Source organism: Haemaphysalis longicornis, unplaced genomic scaffold (genome assembly GCF_048455015.1).
Source record: "Haemaphysalis longicornis isolate Haplotype H1 unplaced genomic scaffold, Haemaphysalis longicornis Haplotype H1 scaffold_267, whole genome shotgun sequence".
Taxonomy (NCBI): Eukaryota; Metazoa; Arthropoda; class Arachnida; order Ixodida; family Ixodidae; genus Haemaphysalis; species Haemaphysalis longicornis.
The window spans coordinates 245,876-265,176 of NW_027526324.1; the positions used below are offsets into that span (position 1 = coordinate 245,876).

At 47.9% G+C, this 19,301-nt stretch overlaps 1 protein-coding gene across 1 annotated transcript in view; it reads left to right on the top strand.

Annotated features, from left to right (window-relative positions):
• The window catches only part of LOC144172902 (uncharacterized), a 121,951-nt gene that overhangs the window by 71,800 nt on the left and 30,850 nt on the right, over positions 1-19,301 (top strand). Inside the window, 6 exon segments of the mRNA XM_077701494.1 lie at positions 2,461-2,647; positions 4,676-4,788; positions 5,674-5,815; positions 11,478-11,728; positions 14,937-14,988; positions 17,822-17,901. Of these exon segments, the coding sequence (XP_077557620.1) occupies positions 2,461-2,647; positions 4,676-4,788; positions 5,674-5,815; positions 11,478-11,728; positions 14,937-14,988; positions 17,822-17,901 (825 nt within the window).

Below are 19,301 nucleotides of genomic sequence, written 5' to 3' on the forward strand. Positions count from 1 at the left end.
TTCCGTTTTGCATGCTGTTAAAGAAGAGGCGCTCTCCGATAAGTTGCAGTTCCATTAAACAGTTTTGTGAACAGTGAAAAGGACTGCCTAGTAGACACTTTCTGGCGGGTATGGCCAAGTGGGGCTCGATTCCAAGTGTAGCAAACAGCTGTCGGTAGCTCTTGGCCACCCCTTTCCTGTGCCATCACTTGCAAACGCCGTGTAGCTCCTCCGTTGAGCCTGATTGCAAGGCATGGAATTCTGCTGCAGAAGATTTGGAACCAGCTTTAATTGATCGTCACAGTGTGCGCGGCACACAAAGCAAGAATTTGGGCGGTTGTAGTGCAGATCACTTTCCCGCTAACCTGCTTCTGACACGGGGGACGTTTCACCATCCCGTGATGACAGAAACTGCGACAGGTCATTAGGGGTGTGTGCGCTTGCCTGATGATGGGGGAAAGAAAAAAAAATGAAGGAAGCTCACACTAACAGGTAAGACTTGAAGGTAGCGAAGCTGTATGCAACCTTCACGACTGTCACGATGGTTTAAATCCACAGGGGTGAGACAGCTGCGCATATTGCGCAGTTTTGATACAAATTGGTTTTCCTGCGCCAGGCTGCTCCAAAAGCTTGAAAATGGGAAAAAGTGCGCCAAACTGCTCCAAAACAGTCCGAGAGCCAAGGATTTGAACGCTACCGTCAGTTTGTGGGGAAAAATGCACCCCTAAGGTGATGGTGTTTTTAAAAGTTTAATTTATTGATGAATCAATAAAGAAAAACCGCATAAAATTGTCCCCGTAACAGTTTTTTCGAAAGTCACACCGTCGGGTTGCACATGGTATATTCTGTACATTTTTAAAGCTTTCCCATCGAAAACCATTGAAAAGTCCTGTTTAAAAATACTAATGTTTACTGAGGCGACAAAACGTGTTCAAGTTGATGAAAAAACGGCAATTTCGGAGCGCCGTATCTCCGGAACGACATCACTGGGCGCCGCCATATTGGTGTTTGGAAGATTGGAAAAGATGGCCGGCGGGTGAAGCAGTTGCTCGTGGTTCAGGCTAGTTCACTCTAGGTCAGGCAGAGCGCTCTTTGAGATTTCTACCGTGGTTTTGGTTATGGGGGTGGGTACATTTAGTTTTTTGATCTGTTACGGGAAGTTGCGCAACTCGAAAGACTGAGTTCATCAAAAACAACGCGGTGCCCGCGAATTCGCCGTGTTTCGGCCTTGAGTGTGAGGCGTGGTGCGTGCTTGAAGTGAAATTTCGGACTTATTGCGGTGTTATAAAACGCTGAGTTATTGCTGCCTTTGATAGCGAGCTTGCGAGCGGCTGGAAAGGGACGATTGACACTGCAGAAGGGGCGGCGCAGGCTACATAGCTGTAAAATGTTCAAGCACTGTCCGGTAGCGGGACGGGCTAATATTGCACACTAGTAATAATGGTTCATCTATTTGAAGTGAAATTTAATGCCAAAAGGGAGATGGCTAGATATACCAACGTTACTCAAATTACGATCGTAGTGAACGTGCGCCTTAGGGATTGTAATGGGAAAGCTGGTGGGGTGCGATGAGCTGTCACCTCGCTTTGCGCAAATTTTGCCGTGGCTCTTCACTTGTGTTTAAAGCCGAGTCTGGGATTACAAAAATAATAATTTAGGCATTTGCATGATAATGAAAAATGCCTTACAATTGCTTAGTTTTTCAATTCGATATTTTCAACGGCTCTCCACGCTATCCATGCACAGAGCCTAAGAATTTAAAAATGGTTTGTAAAAAGGAAGTGCAGTTCGTACCTTGTGATACTCTGGTAGAACAAACTTTATTGAAAGTCGATTTCAGTGTTATGTACGTTCAAAACCGATTAAAAAGTGCACTCCCCCCCCCCCCAATTTGCCAAAAAAAATTCGATTTTTTAGGCATAATAAATGACATAGGTGACATAATAGGTGACATAATAAATGTCGTTAACTGCTCCAAATCAAGGTTCTTCTGCTCCAAAATCGAAAGTTCGCTTCTCCAAAAACTGCTCCCAAATCTGATTCAGCTGTCTCACCCCTGAATCTACAATTGCAGGCGATTTGCTTCGTCTTCGCTCCCGCAACGACCTTTCTCGCTCCCGCAACGACCAATGCCTTTCTTGTTCAAAGCACTACCGTGATTACAGCAAACGCTAAAGCCTCTTTTTTTTTTTTTTTTTTTTTTTTTTTTTTTTTTTTTTTTTGCTCACCACTGTCTCTAAGTGGGTATGCTTGGCTTGACAAACATGCTCCGAGGACGCTGGGCGGTCGCTGCGAGGCACGCACACACGAGCGCTAGGGATTGTCTTGGTTTTGTTAACTGCCCGGCAATCGTCTGAGCCCCGCGCTCACGTGTGCGCACTCGGCAATTTCTTGGTATTTTTAACTGCGGGCGCGAAAAATGATTTGCTTAACAGCGTCGCTGTTAAAAGAGAGTGAGGGTTCTTCCCCCTCCCTGCCCAGGTGGGACCCGGACGTGCTGCTGGGCTACGATGTGGAGCGTGGTTCGTGGGGCTACCTGTGCGAGCGCGCCCAGCACCTGGACGTGGACCTGCGCACGCAGCTGTCCCGGGCCCCTCCCCGGAGGGGCTCCTCGGAAGACATCGTGGGGCGCATCCTGCTGGGCGTCTGGCGCATCCTGCGCAAGGAGGTCTCCCTCTCTGCTTCCTTCTCCTTCCTCTGCTGCTTAGTAATGGCAGTCTGTATTTCATGTTCTGAGTGGGACGTCAGGGGGCGAAGGAAAAAAAAATTAGTCATTTTCACCACTCAATGCAAAAGCTGTCGGAAGTGCAGAGCAGTAGTTATTCGCCATAGTGGGCTGTGGTGCCGTTATCCGCTCACTCTTACCACCAATCACGCTCATCTCTGCCCCGTCTCATTCCTCTCCTAATGAATTCAACAGAGGTTTGTCCAACGCATTTCAAATTTCCCGCCTCTGCAGTGCCCGCTCACCCCCTGCCTGAAACTGCGCCAGCGGGAGTTCTGTTCTTTTTGTGCTCGCTTTTCCTCCCGCACGTGCCGGTGTTGCAGTGCTACTTTTTTTCGCTTACTTTTGTAAAAACCTACCAAACAAGCATTCCTAACTAAATGAACTGGGGCACTGGCGGTTAATTACGTATATTTTGCCTCAAATGTACCTGCAGTTTTCTTTGCGCTAAACAATGGGGAGATGTATGACAAGTGCCAGTGGGTCACAAGTTTCGAACGCTTATGACTATATAAACCGCTTGGCTTTCGAAGCCTCCAGGTTATGCCGCGACGACAGCTTCTATGCCGTGGAGCTCTACTTGGGTCCAGCAAGCGAGCTACGATGGCAAGGCGAGCGCCTAAAGCGGTTTTCACACGATGGAGTCTTTCAGCGGAAAAATCCGAGGGAGATTGTGATGTCACTGCAGGCGGACTTCTGCTCGGCCAGCTCCTTCACTCACACGAAGGATGCTACTGTCGGACGGATATCACTGTTTACAGTTGTCTATCTCGACCGCAGGGCTGCCATAGTACTGCCGATTCTGCGACGGAGGCAATTTCTGCTAAAGCCCCTAGTACTGATATTGTCAGCTTCCAAAAAATTGGCCGCGGGCGCGATGCAGTCGCTGCCGCGGAAAGAGAATGGCGCGCGACACGCGAGGCAGTGGGTGGGGCGACCGCACTCTGGGAGCAGCTGGCCGGTCCGCCTACAGGCCCGCATACAGATTTTAGGCTTAACACTGCAGCAAATATTCGATTGCCGCTCTCGCAAGCGGGTGCAGATGACAATTTTTATTGCAATTTGCCATCACATCGTTACCCCCTTTCTTGTATGTGCAACTTTGTTAGCGCCTTAGGGAGCGATAACAAGCTATTGCTCGAGCTACCTGCGACGACCTGTGCCACTTCGCGGCCGCCGCCGCTCGCCCAGCGACCATGCTGGGGGTATACGTGGCTCTTTGAGTGTGCCTGTCGTTTGCGCAGCGCATTTTCTTGCCCAGTGTAATAAAAAGCAATAAAAATAGAGCGCCTGCAACCGCTCTAGAACTTGAGTTGCGGCCATCTGCCCAATGAGCAGATGAAATCCCGCCACTTCCGGCGCCAAGCATCGGATTGTTCGTAGCTTGTGAGCAGAAGCTCCGACCTCCGATCGGAGCGGTGCGCCAGAGAGAAACCGTGACATAGGGGTCACGTGGCGCGCACTCCTAGTAGCCAAATGGCAGATTTCTGTGTCGTGTGAATACCCATTAAAGTGCTCTGCACTTAAAAGCTGGTGTTGGCAGCCGTTTACAAGGGTTTACAAGGGCAGCAGACATGAATATTGGGAACGTGCGAGAGCAAATGGTGAGGGATTTTGGCCGTTACACATGTAACAGTCGGTCAAGGGTTATAAAACATTACATAATACTGTGCCAGAAAGTTACATGGTAGTAGTACACGTTGGAGTACAACTGCGGAGTCTTTGTGTATCGGCACACTTTTGTGCCCAATGTGCACAAGGGGGGTAGGAACGGGTGACAGGATCGAGAAGAGGTTTCTGTGCTTTAAGACGTGGCGCTTTTTGGTGCCATTTTCTTAATAAACACTCCCCCCCCTTCTTTGTGCAATGCTTTTGCTGCGAGAATGCACCACAGAGGGGGTTCAAGTGAAGGAACTGCCTGCCGATGTTGCCACGTGAGCGTTGTGCGGCCTGTCATTCTTGCTGGTGCAGATTGCGCTGAACGTGTACACCTTTGAGAACACCTACTACCACGTCATGCACCATCGGGTGCCGCTGTACTCGTTCCGCACCCTCACCGACTGGTTCGCACAGGACCTCGTCAGGTGAGTTGGGGCTGCTTGGAAAGAGGCAGCTCGGTGGCACTGCGGCCATTCTGAGAGGCTGGGGGAAAAAAGGTGTCCAGAGCAGTTCCCTGGGCTGTTCCCTGGCATTCCAACTCTGCTCTTGCCACTCTATGGTCAAATAAAATACATTGCTGCTATGGAGCAGCTCTGGGCAGTCCTAAAATGACAAATAAAAGAGTTCTAGAGTTCAATGTGCTACATTGCGCGCGCGTGGGGCAGCAACGCGTATGATTTTGCTGGTGCACACATTGTGGATCTCTGTTCAAAGGGGCACTGAAGTAGTATTTTGCTGCTACCTCTTTGTTTTGTTTTGTTTTTCATCTAGATGAATGTGTAATGCTTTGGAGGTGAGTTCTGTGGCACTTGTAGACAGCGAGTAATATATTTGTACAGAAAAATTGATTTTCTTTTTTGGCAGATGTGTGGTTTTCAAGAGCAGTGTCCCCCCCTTTAACAGTTCGCGTACGCTCTTCATTCCATGGGTCGGTAGTGTCACAACCAGTGCAGTACTTCTAAGAAGTTCACAAGCTCACTTTTGTACGTTGTTCCCCCATATGACATTCAGTGTGTGGGAACAAATGCTTCATTTGCAGTCTTAGCAGAGGCAGCAATGTCATGTGCTCGACAGGCCTTAGTTGCTACTGCGCTATAACGCGTTACCAAGGGGTGGGTTGCTTTATTGGGATGATCGACATTGATGGGGACTGTGCAAGGGCACAGTCCCCATCATGGGAGTGGCAAAGCACTGGGTATTAGGACACAGTCTACAACGTTATTGACATGCAAAGAAGATTAGCAGTGTGGCTGGCAGACTTATGGAATGTGTCAGTGGACCCAGTCGCAGTGGTGTTGATGGTGGTGCAGGTGGCGGACGGTGGAGCACTTTGCGGTGCGCGCGCGGGGCAACGTGGAGCTGCTGGACGAGCTGGACGTGCTGGGCAAGACGAGCGAGATGGCCCGCATCTACGGCATCCAGTTCCTCGAGGTGCTCAGCCGGGGCTCGCAGGTCAGCCTTCGATCTCTCTCTCTCTCTCTCTCTCTCTCTCTCTCTCTCTCTCTCTCTCTCTCTCTCTCTCTCTCTCTCTCTCTCTCTCTCTCTCTCTCTATCTCTCTCTCTCTCTCTCTCTCTCTCTCTCTCAATGCATGGTCACGCACGCACACCTAGCGTAAGGTTGTGCAATGGAGACCACAGCTGGACCTCGTGGAAGTGGAAGTGCTTGACCATAGAGGCTCTGGCTTTGGGAAGCACGGCTGTTCGGCCAGAACAAGTGCCCTGTTTGGGACACCAGTGAAGGTTCGCTTCCTGCCTGAGCAAAGCTGAAGGCTCAGGGGTGCAAGCAAAGTGCTGGTCTTTCGTGGGGCCCCTAATGTGGCAAATCAGTGGCAGATAGCGGGGAAGGCATGCATTCACTGTGGAGGGCAGTGGCAGTGTCAGCTGGTGGCTTGCCAGCATACGCAGTTTGGCGCAGTAGGTTGCACCTCTTGTGGAAGGAGTCTGTTGAGGGGGAGCAGTAAATGGGGGGGTCTAGTCTAGATGGGGCGCATATGTGCTGGACATACGAAGGCAGGCATGTTTAAAATGTCTGTTGCACTACTGATAAAAGGAGGAACAAAAAAAGCATTTTTGTGCCTTTTTCTTTTCCTGCCATTCGAGTGCAATGGCAATTTGGCTCAAGTACATATAGTCTGGTGCTTTTGGTTTGCGCCGACTCGCAGGCTCCATGGATTGGTTACCCGCCCCAGTGGCACTTATAATTGAGCTGACGTGCTAATCGCTGAACCTATGGCTCGTTTTCCGTTTATTTGGTCATTTATTTTATTTATTCATTTGTACCCTCAAGGCTGAGAGGCATTTCAGAGAGGGGTGGGTTACAAAGTGGGTGACAACAGTTGACCAAAACTGTTTGGCTCATTCATATAAAGAGCATGAACACCCGTCTGCAGCGATTTCGACATGCATTTGAGGTCCTCGGATGATCTCAGTTGAGGAATAAATGAAATGAAAAATCCAAAGATCCGCACCACCTCAGGTCCGCAACCTTCAGCGTGCAAAATGATCAATTTGATGGTACGGTATCGTCTTTATTTATGTATAAGAAAGTGTTTGATTGCTCAGGAGAGTATTGGTTTGGGCGAGTTGGTACATAGCAGCGTATTGAAGCGCAGCAAAGACGAGGACAGGAACACAGACGACGACACACAGGGCGCTATGTGTCGTCGTCAGTGTTCCTGTCCTCGTCTTTGCTGCGCTTTAATACATTGTTTGACTGCAAGAGGCCTCTAATTTTCTTGAGAAATGAGGGAGAGCTTATTTTCCTGCACCGGAAACTGAAGAAAGAGGGACAGATAAGAGCAGCATTGAGCTGCTTTCTTGCCCCATCTTTCCCCGCGTGTGATTGCATTTCCTGCCTTGGCAGCTTTTTCAAGCAACAACTCAAACAATACTTTTTTCTCTCTCACTTTGTGTTGCTTTTTTTCTTTTCTTTTTTTTTTTTTTTTTTTTTTTTTTTTTCTCTCTCATCATTTAACACCATGTATTGACAGACAAAAGTTCCCAGACCTTCAATAAATAAAGGCTGTGGCTAGCGTTCCGTCCAGACGTAACGATATAGAAGGGCTAAAATTCCGTCCAGACGGAACAGAGCTCTGCGGGTTATCCTTCCGTCCAGACGGAATACAAATGAAAGCTTAGCGTTCCGTCCAGACGGAGCCGGCGTGAAATTTGTACAGTTCCGTCCAGATGAAAGACGTCCAGATGAAAGACATTAGACGCCATGCTCACTCTTACGTCTGTCGTCGGCAGCGCCTCGTGCTTGTCAGTGCATCATGTATATATGTACATCTGTGTAAATAAACATTGTGTTACAAAAAAAAATTCAGATTTGGTGTGGAGGTTGTGCCTCTGACAATGGCACTCTTTTACCGGGTTCGATTCCCCCCGGACATGCTTTATTTATTTATTTTTTGCGCGGTTGTGCCAGCGTTTAGTAACACCAAATTTCGAGAGCAGTCGGTCTTGATTTTGCATTCAACCGGCCGCTCCGCAACATATAGAGCCGAGGCCGACGTATCCATCGCCAGAGTTACGATCATCCCATTTCCGAGACGGAATACAAATGAAAGCTTAGCGTTCCGTCCAGACGGAGCCGGCGTGAAATTTGTACAGTTCCGTCCAGATGAAAGCAAAACCGGCTGATTAGACGCCATGCTCACTCTTACGTCTGTCGTCGGCAGCGCCTCGTGCTTGTCAGTGCATCATGTATATATGTACATCTGTGTAAATAAACGTTGTGTTACAAAAAAAAATTCAGATTTGGTGTGGAGGTTGTGCCTCTGACAATGGCACTCTTTTACCGGGTTCGATTCCCCCCGGACATGCTTTATTTATTTATTTTTTGCGCGGTTGTGCCAGCGTTTAGTAACACCAAATTTCGAGAGCAGTCGGTCTTGATTTTGCATTCAACCGGCCGCTCCGCAACATATAGAGCCGAGGCCGACGTATCCATCGCCAGAGTTACGATCATCCCATTTCCGAGACGGAATACAAATGAAAGCTTAGCGTTCCGTCCAGACGGAGCCGGCGTGAAATTTGTACAGTTCCGTCCAGATGAAAGCAAAACCGGCTGATTAGACGCCATGCTCACTCTTACGTCTGTCGTCGGCAGCGCCTCGTGCTTGTCAGTGCATCATGTATATATGTACATCTGTGTAAATAAACATTGTGTTACAAAAAAAAATTCAGATTTGGTGTGGAGGTTGTGCCTCTGACAATGGCACTCTTTTACCGGGTTCGATTCCCCCCGGACATGCTTTATTTATTTATTTTTTGCGCGGTTGTGCCAGCGTTTAGTAACACCAAATTTCGAGAGCAGTCGGTCTTGATTTTGCATTCAACCGGCCGCTCCGCAACATATAGAGCCGAGGCCGACGTATCCATCGCCAGAGTTACGATCATCCCATTTCCGAGACGGAATACAAATGAAAGCTTAGCGTTCCGTCCAGACGGAGCTGGCGTGAAATTTGTACAGTTCCGTCCAGATGAAAGCAAAACCGGCTGATTAGACGCCATGCTCACTCTTACGTCTGTCGTCGGCAGCGCCTCGTGCTTGTCAGTGCATCATGTATATATGTACATCTGTGTAAATAAACGTTGTGTTACAAAAAAAAAATTCAGATTTGGTGTGGAGGGTGTGCCTCTGACAATGGCACTCTTTTACCGGGTTCGATTCCCCCCGGGCATGCTTTATTTATTTATTTTTTGCACGGTTGTGCCAGCGTTTAGTAACACCAAATTTCGAGAGCAGTCGGTCTTTATTTTGCACTCAACCGGCCGCTCCGCAACATATAGAGCCGAGGCCCACGTATCCATCGCCAAAGTTACGATCATCTGTATTTCGTAATGGTGATCACTTATTAACAGTTATTCTGGCTAGTCAATGAGCGGAAGGGGGTCGTTCGGCTGGGTAAATATCAAGAAAGACTGCTCTCGCTGCTTGTTGTGAACCGGGCGTGGTCGAGGTAGCGGCTTGGAGTTCCGTTTGACAGAGTTAGAGTTTTTATGGAGACTCGGCGGAAGTAACCCCAGTTAAGTCTAACCGTGGTTACTAAACCTTAACCGCGGTTATCGCAAACTGCGGTTTTGGCTGTTACTCGCAAAATTTTAAGTGTGGTGACCGCGGCCTCTTGGTTGTGAGCGTAACAAAAATAAATTAACACACTTTTAACTTCACAACAAAAAGAAATATTGTTAAAACAGTCGCTTCAGACCCAAACGCAACGCACTCGTGCGCGGCGAGATTTAGGAGAGGGCCTTCCACAACAGCTCACAATCGGATTAACTCTATGGCAACCAGCTTGGTTTTCTCGCGTTTGCTCGGTGTTGGGAACTTTAGGCTTAGCATCGCGGTGGATATTTGACCGCCGGTCCGCCGCTATCTCTACAACTGCGAATTACAATCCATAGCACAATTTTTCACCACACTAACATCCACTTTCTCGCATGTGGAAGTTCTTTTCCGTGATCAGATTGATTTCGAGGAGCGGCGACAAGCTGTTGCTGTCATGGTCTGTGCCGGTTCGAGCCGATTTCAGTGCCGTGCGGGCAGGCACGCCGGCATGTTTGCAGGCACGGGCGACGTGGTGCCGATCGTTTCCGAGCGCTGAAAACGCACCATGATTGCCTGCTTTGGCGAACGACACCAAGAATTGACAAATTTAGCACGGCTTTTGTCGTAGTTGATCGGGTGGATCGCAAAACAAGCCGCTGCTGACTGGCAGTCGCGCTGACTGCGAGAGCGACGCAAAGAACGCAAGCGCCTCTTGGGGGCAGCTTTGGGGCGCCCGCTATTTGAGAACCTTCGTCTCCTCCGAACGCCAGGTGCTTTTTATTTTTTACCTCCGCTGATGCGCCGCAACTTGCGTCCCAACTGACTTGTGCGATTTTGAGCACTGCGGCTGCAGGAACTGCGGTTAGCGTGACCGAACTGAGGTGGCCGAGCTCAGTGTGCATTAACCACGGTTAGCCGGGTAACCGCAGTTTCGTTTGTCGTGTAACGCAGAAAACTGCGGTTCGCTCAACCGTGGTGAACTGTGCCCGTGTAACTAGGGTATCAGTCCGATCGCCTTTGTTAATTTTTACCAAACCGGTTAACCGCTTCCGCTGATTGACTAGCCAATGTCACATTTGATTTATAATCACTCTCAATGAGATGATCGGCCGTCAAACGAACCGCCAAGCTCGACCACGCCCGTTTCACAACGAGCAGCACGACCAGTCTTTCTTGATATTTACCCAGCCGAACGACCCCCTTCCGCTCATTGACTTGCCAGAATAACCGTTAATTAGTGATCACCATTGCGAACTACAGATGATCGTAACTCTGGCGATGAATCGTCGGCCTTGGCTCTATATGTAGCGAAGCGGCCGGTTGAGTGCAAAATCAAGACCGACTGCTCTCGAAGTTAGTTGTTACTAAACGCTGGCACAACCGCGGAAAAAAATAATAATAATAAAAAAGCATGTCCGGGGGGAATCGAACCCGGTACAAGAGTGCCATTGTCAGAGCCACACCCTCCACACCAAATCTGAAGAGTGAGCATGGCGTCTAATCAGCCGGTTTTGCTTTCGTCTGGACGGAAGGATAACCCGCAGAGCTCCGTTCCGTCTGGACGGAACTTTAGCACTTGTATATCGTTCCGTCTGGACGGAACACTAGACACAGCCATAAATAAAGGGGGGGGGGGGGGGGGCAGCAGCAGCACTTTCTTCCGTGTGCTAAAAAAAAATATCTACGTGTGTCAACTCGCATCAAGCCCCACGGGCTCAATGGGCTGGTGACAGGTAACCGAAATTGTACAATTTTGTTGTTATTACAAATGATAGCAATACAAGCGTTACGTTATTGTAGTCACCTAAACCATAGATCATGCTGATCAAGGTAACTCTCTCGTTCCAAGTGTTGTATGGGGACGAGGGAAACACTGGGCTCAGTGTTTCCCAGTGCCCCTTGTGTCCGTCCTAGTGAACCAAATTTTTTTCTGACTTCGTACTTGTGATGACAAAAGTCCTTTTAGATCATAAAAAATTTTTCACGCACTTAAGCAACGTACTAAAGTTTTGGGCATCATTAACACGCCCGTCTGTTGGCCCCACCATGATGGCGGTGCAGTTCCGGGTGGAGTCAATGCTGCTGCGGCTGGCCCGCGCGCGGCGCCTGGTGGCCCTGAGTCCGTCGTCGGCACAGCGCGCGCGGCAGCGGGCCCCGGAGTTCGTGCCCCTGATCTTGGAGCCACGGGCGCAGCTGTACACGGACCCCGTGGTGGTGCTGGACTTCCAGTCGCTCTACCCGTCGGTCATCATCGCCCACAACTACTGCTTCTCCACCTGCCTCGGACGGGTGGACAGCCTCGGCCTGGGCGGGTGAGCGAGGTGTAGGCTCTGAGGGGGGAAGCAGCAGCTGGCGGCACTTTAGATTGAAAGAAACCTCGCTTCATAGCGGCTGCACACAACCTCCAGAGTTGTTCAGCATACACCGGTTGGGAAACACTGCTTTGCAATCCCGGCCGTGTGAGCACCCCTGCTTGCTCGTACAAGCTGAGAGGCAAGTGTGGGACAGAAACTGAACTTTGATAAGCATTTACTGTAAAAACCCGCTTATAGTTCGGACCCGCATATAGTCTGAGGTGTAATTCGGGGATAGCAAACACGAGAAAAAATGTTTTCACGCGAATATAGTTCGAGGAAAACAGAAAAATGCATTTATTTACACACTTGATTATTCGTCGTCCTTGTCTGACGCACTCTCTTCCGGAGCTCCCTTGTCAGAAATGTCCTCCGACAGCACCTCATCCTCCGTGCCATCAAGCGCGTTTCGAGATGGAGCACTTTTTGAAGGCACGACAAACGAGCGCCTCGGGAATGCAGGCCCACGCCTCGGCGATCCATGAGCAGAGCAGAGCTGGCGAGGCCCGTTTCACCTGTCCGGCAGGGGTCACTTTTGGCTCTCCGGACCTCATCCACTCCATATACAGGCGCTTGATGTGGTTCTTGAAATCAATAGCAGTTCTGGCTCTTTCTAATGCAGTTGGTGTGTGTTTATTGCATGCTTTCCTCGTTTTAAAGCGAACCTTTAGGGTTCTCACTGATGGCGTCTGCAACGCAAAAATGCCCGGCAGGAAAGCGGACTTTCTCTGACGATGATGGTGAATGATCGAGGGTGAAGTGAAAGAAAAAAAATCATGCACCCCTCCGTCTAACGGCGACGATGGTTGAACGCAAAGCTTTCTCGTGAGCGATTCTTTGGTTGGCCAATCCCCCACTGCGAGTAGGTGCTGCTCTGGAGGTGTTCACTCTGTAGGCCTAATGTTTGGGTTTGGGGTGTACGGCGCGAATCAGTACAGGCTGCTTGGCGTTTGCTTCAACCATGTCCAAATGAAGCAATCGGATAGGCGCCGGCTTCGTACCACGAGGGACCCAGGTTTGATTCGGGCCACGGGGAGGATTTCTTTCTTTCGCCTCATCCACGATCATTCATCATCGTCAGAGAAAGTTGGCTAGGAAAGTAGGGTGTATTGGCATACAACGGCATCAGTGAGGGCTCTACAGCTGCGCTTTAAAAACGCTGCAGTGGCCGGAGTCAAACTTGGTTCCCTCGCGTCATGAAGCAAGTGTTTATCCTATTGTTTCAGTTCGACATGGTCGAAACTCAGTCCAAACTCGGACGACTACCAAAGAATCCCGTCACGAGAAAGCTTCATGTTCAACCGTTGTAGTCGTTAGATGGAGGGGTGTGCTTGTTTTTGGCTTCTTCATACCACAGGGGATAGCACAGGCTTGGGCACGGCGACTGTAGTGTGAGCTTTCCTTCTGCAACGTATCGTTCGTGCTTCACACTCCCAATGTGCTTCCAAAGAAGTGCCTAATCGTGGTCCGTGATTGGGGTTGTGTTGTATTTTCGCATCGTATTGTTCATGCCTGAAAAAGGCTCGCTTTGGCGTTACAAGGTGCTGTCTAGTCTTTGCCTATGATTTCAATACAGTAACTCCAGTGCATGTTGGTTAATCTTTTTACTTTTATTTTATTATTTTTTTTTATGTGTATCGTGCTCGCTCTGTATTCCTAAAGTACCGCCTCATAGTATGGTTCGGCGACTGGGCTGCTGCGAATGATAGTTGAGAAGTGTGTTTTTCGGGTTGAAAAACGATGTAATGACTCCCGAACATGCAAAGTAGCTTTTGTAAAAAAAAGAAGTGATGGCCTCTAAAAAAAAATAAAGATGCTTGATTTGGTCTTCAGCTTGTTTTTCCGAATTTGATTCGGCATTCGATTCAAAAGTTACTGTTTGGTATTCGCACACCTTTAAAGTATGCTTGTTTATCCCTTGCAGGGTTCGCACAGGTCCTTGAAAACCTTGAAAACCCTTGAATTTAGAAGTGTCAATTTCAAGGCCTGGAAAGTCCTGGAATTTTTAAAGGGTCCTTGAAAACCCTTGATTTTTCTGGAGAGAACCAATGGCCCTATCTTTTCACAAGAGTTTATAGTGTTTGTCGTGGATTTTAGGTGTTAAAAATGTAAAGAAACATTGTAACAATCAAGTTTCAGTGTATTGCATGAAATTACGAGTTTGGTGGATTGTCATTATTACGAGTCAACATTGTGAACAGCATTCCTCAATAGAATCCATGTCATGATACAATCCAGTGAAGGCCAGCTTCTCTTCTCTATCTTGCATGTTCTATTTAGTCTGTGGACGGCCGCTCATTGCATGTTTGCTGTGCCTCATACGCTCCATCTGCGTTTGCTTTTACGTGCAAATGGTGGACGTGTACATAGTTATTCCTGCCTTGCAGCAACACTTGCTGATTTAATTTCAGCTCATATTCTTGCTGACAAAGCAGAAGATGCAGGCAACATTATGAAGTTTTGAAATCAAACAGCCTCAGCAAAACACCAAGAAAAAAGAAAGACCTCTAAATGCCAGCTGTCAAATAAAAAATAAAACTGGGGGAGCATTCACGAACCCGTTAGCGCCTATCTAAATGTGCACTAATGTGCTTGGGTATTGGGCAATAACGAAATTTCGCACTGTGTTGAAAAAGTTGTAAATAATCGCAGATAAAACATTAGACGGCGGCCTTGAAAATGTGTTTTCTGGTCCTTGAAAACCCTTGAATTTTTGCTTTTGAAGCTCGTACGAACCCTGCCTTGGCACTTGTTGTTTTTGCTTGGTCTATTCAGAAATTTGCTGCCCTGAACTGATACTGTTATTTGAACTAAAATATGCAGGGCGAACTATTTTCTGGGTGGGATAGAAGGTAGCTACTCCAGTCATTCTACCCTCTTTTCTCTGGCCTTGGCGGACTTTGAGTGGGCGCATTATTTCTCATCCGTAAGAGCGCTTATGGCCTTGAGCGCTGGAAAGGTTGGGGCCAGATTGTGTGTACATGATCTGTGTGCCGCTCAGAGTGTCTCTAAGCAGCCGTACTGCTCCTTAGGATGCAGAGGACTTCATTGTTATTTCTAGACTCATTGGCCTTCTCACAGATGAAGTGGCCATCGTATGGCACTCCAGTGATGTGCTCTTCCCAGGCAAGCCTGCTGATCTCTCCAACAATGTCCCCTTTTCCAGCGCCTTCCCGTTTGGCTGCTCTACACTGGATGTTCACCTGGCATTCCTGAAGGTGAGTCTGTTGTTTCTTGTGCTACAGAGAATTTGAGAGCTACCTATTCCTCACCCACCCTGTACAGAAGTGCACCTCCTCCTCTCCCTCTCCTCCTCCTGTTCTCTTCTCTTTCTTTCTTTCTTTTTCGTTTCGTTTCTTCTCTTTTCCTTTCTTTTTTTTTTTTTTCTTTTTCTTGGTGTGGGAAGGTGTGTTGAAAGATAGTATGTGCTTTAGATTCAGTCATAGACTGAAACCGTGCGATACTAATGGCTGCTGTAACTGTGTGCGAAGGTGTGCTGTTACGTCTGTTTTGAGTTGATAAACTATACCACCGTCCTTGCCATTGTGGAATATCTCAGTCAAAATTTGTTGCGTTCAGTTTGATTATTAGTGCCAGGTTTGGTATAAGAGGCTGTGGTGTCAACTTGGTGCTCACCGCCTGGACTAGTTTGTGGTTTTGCCATAATTAAGCACCCAGTGCTACTAACAGTACAAAAGAGCCGAACACCATTGTGCAAGATGAACAGGTTTGCAAGTGATGGTTTCGGTGTTTGTAACTGTTGTGGTGTTTTATAGGGACCGGGCAGCTGGATGGGTGGCGCCACCACTCGGCGCTCCCCTCGTTAGTGGAATGAGCCGGTGCATTGGACTACACAGCCTCCCGTTGTTCTTGCCGTGTTTGCTTCGTCGCTTTGAATGTTTTGGTGGTGTTGTGAGCGGATATGTGCGGTGAAACGAAGTCTAGACATGTGTTGAGCTCTTAGGTGCAGTAACGGCTACGTAAACTTGTCGGCCGCTTCTAAAATTGGGTATCAGCTACAATGACATGAGCGCTTTCGATCTTCGATCTACGCTTGGCTCCACCCGTTCTGAGTACGAATAAAACTACTATTATTAGTATTCATTTCTTCTTAAATTTACTAACGACTACGTAAACTTACTTGACGCTTCTCAGATTGGAATGGGCTGCATTGACATGAGCGCTTTTTGCAGCGCTGTGCGCATGGCTCCGCGCGATCTGAGTAGGAATAAAACTATTAATATTAGTATTCATTTCAACCACCTTAAATTATCTTAACTGGTTTCAATGACTACGGTTTCCATGCCAACCTTAACGTTGGGTACCTCGATACGTGTGCTTTGAAAGAGAAAGGCACTTGCGTAGGAGATCGATTACCGTGTAGCCGTAGAAATGTCGTGGTAGTTTACACTTTCTCTAACCGTGAGCTTTGTGCCTTGGGTTTTGGTGAGCGACACTGTGACAGCATGGGAGCCTGAGAGCCGAAGTGGAACTCCCACGTTTGTGGTGGTCATTTTATCAAGAGCCAAAGTTATTCAACCACCCAACAGCCCAAGCTACAAACCATCCCTCCTCCCCTTCCCGTTTTACCAACTGCGTGGAATAACGGCCGGCACCGATAGTTAAAAATGTGACAGCCTTACCTTTAGCCGGTGTTTTTTAATGTTTAAGTATTCTTTACAGTGTACCTAAAAAATCGCGTAATGCCTTGTGAAGACACCTTAAACGCGCGATTAGTTGCCTCAAATATGGGTGCATCAGCCCGAGTCCTTCAGCACAGACACATTTCCGACACGCTGGAAGTAGTTTGGATTTGGAGAGGGGTGCATGGAAGTTTAAAATTGAAGAGCAAAATCATCCAGCCCTCCGTGTAACGATTACGATGTTTGAACGCGAAGCTTTCGTCGTGCGAAATTGAATGGGAAATGGTCAAAGTCAAAGACGCTGCGATCAAAAGACCAAACTGCCTGCTGGTCTAATTCTAAGCTCAACTAGTCAAAGTTTAAATCCAGAAGGCAACCAAGCGAACCCAAGCGAGAAAGCTTTGCTATAAACTGTCATCGTCGTTAGATGCAGGAGTACATGATTTTTCAAGCGTAGGTGGCAGCTTGTAAACCGACCTCAGCATTCAGTTGTGAAACTGAGTACAGGTTTTCGGAACTCCGCTGTCTCGCGTCCTTCAGCCACGCAGGAATTGGTTTTTGAAAAACCGTTAACCAACTAGCCAGCAACCATTGCGATTCTTGTAAAGCAATGCTTTTCCACGACAAGCAATAACGTTCTACTATCATGCGGACTTTATTCTGTAAACGATTCCCGATTACTGTAGTAAGATCATTTCTGTGAAATTAAACACGTTTCAACAGTAGTTAATGAAGTTACGGGAACCTCGTCCGTCACAATTTCTGTTTTGAGGTAAATCTTAGAAGGCACCCCCCAACTTTGCCTTTCGCTTGTGCACGACATCGTTTCGTCATCAACTGCCAAAGGCCAGCACCGCAGCATTCTTGGGTCGGTTGCACATTCCGGCTTTGTGGGAGCATTTAGGTGCAATATACTCCTGGGTATACCAAACTGCATGCAAGCATGAAGAAATTACACGAAGAAATGGACTTTCACTTCCAGCTTGACTTACAGCTTGGCGCATTGAGCGTCGTCTGCTATTTGTAATTACAGAGTATGGGCGTAAATCACACGCATGGCATGCCTCGTAAAGGTCACCTCCACTCTCTAGATTTACCGATTTGAAAAAAGTCCTTGTGGTTATGTACGCTTTGCAAGCCGCACCGCCGCAGAACGAAAGAAAGCCACGCACAACAACGCTGCGCTGACCGCCACCGGCATTCCACTGACGAGCGATTCGCCACGGGCGGCGCTGTTCGCTGAAGCGACGGTGGTGCCATACAACGGCCGCCCGGTCCCTATAGAGAAGGTATTTGGAGGCATTGAAAAGGAAAAATAAATAACAAGCCTCAGCCTGTGCCACTAAGTATAACAGGCTTGGTGTTTTATACACAGTGTCCCTTGAATGTTTCATGGTTTCTTATGCAGACCCTGCGGGGCCACATCACGGTGTCTCCAGCCGGCGTGGCATTTGTGCGGCCATCCATTCGCAGGGGCCTGCTGCCACAGTGAGCGTCCCTCCATATATGCCCGCTCATCCTGTTGTAACAAGCATGCAGTAACAAGTGCGAATGAGACAATGCGAGGAAATATCGAAGCAGCCGGTATTTTAGATCTCACAATGTCTTTGGTGTATTAACTCTGACACATTTGGTACCTCATTGCAGTGATAGTGTGTCTTGCTCTTCACTAAGGATTGCCCTTTTTAATGCATAAGCGTTCTTGGCCGAGTAGTGCAAAACAAACAGTAAAATGCTTTCTATCTGCACAAAAATGGTAATGGGCAAAACTAAGGCATTTAATTGTAATAGTGTAAGCTATGTTTGGCATTCCTGCATTGCCTCGGTGAACCTTCCCAACCTCGCAGGTTTCTGTCGAACCCTTGACTTCCGTTGAGGGCGCCGTAATTAAGGGTCGAGTAAATACAAGGCCACGTCTCGCAAAGGAATCCCAAATATTGCTTCACCGTATTTGGACTTCTTGTTGCGCAGAAGTGCCAGACGTTTTGGTGCCAGATTAGAAAACTGTGCGCCTCACACAAACTTCTCATACAGCATGATGCGCAACAACAACAAAAGATTGAGACCCTCAAAAGAAAGATACATACAGCGGCGCGAGCCTGAACTTGCCTGCTGCTTTATCAGGTATGTGCTGCCTACGTTGTGATGGAATGGAAATCAGTGCAGAACGCAGCGCCATTTTTGCGCTTGAAAATTTTTAATTTTATGGGGAAAGGATGGTTATTTCAACAGTTTTAATTCAGAATAACTTCCAATTACCCATTGCAATGTGTTATAGCTTCGAATTATCGAGCAATTTATTTCATTGGATTGCTTGTGAAATGACCGGGACCAGCACACCACTTATGAAAATTACACTTAAGCGACTTTGAACTATCGAAAGTCAACTGTGTACAGGGACAAGGGGTACCTGCAAGGCAGTGGATTGATTGGTCCAGGCTGTCTCGACCGCATGTGCTCATTTTCAGGGTCTGGAACTGCTCTCCAGAGTGTCCGTTCATTTAGGCATGTTCCTCAAGCCTCTTTGGAGGAGTCCGACACCCTAGTTTTTAGTGTATTCGTGCAGGAATGGGGCATTTTGCGAGGATTTCTAGAATTTCTAGAATTTCTAGGATTGGTTATGGTAGTAACAAAAAGTAATCAAAATATCTTTTCGTGGCCCTTGGGGGTAGGGATGCTGATTTGAAGCGAAAAGCAATTTTTGGGTGCAGTTTTCCTGTCTTTCACGCCGTAGTGAGTGTCATCTGAAGTTTCTCAAAACCTGTGCGTGATAAAAAGAGGGGGCAGTTTTCTTGCAGTACGTGTCGCAGACCAGAGAAGGTTAACAGCATAGGTTCCGATGAATGTTTTGCAGGTACTGGCTACGGTTTTGCCAAGACAGTCGCGAA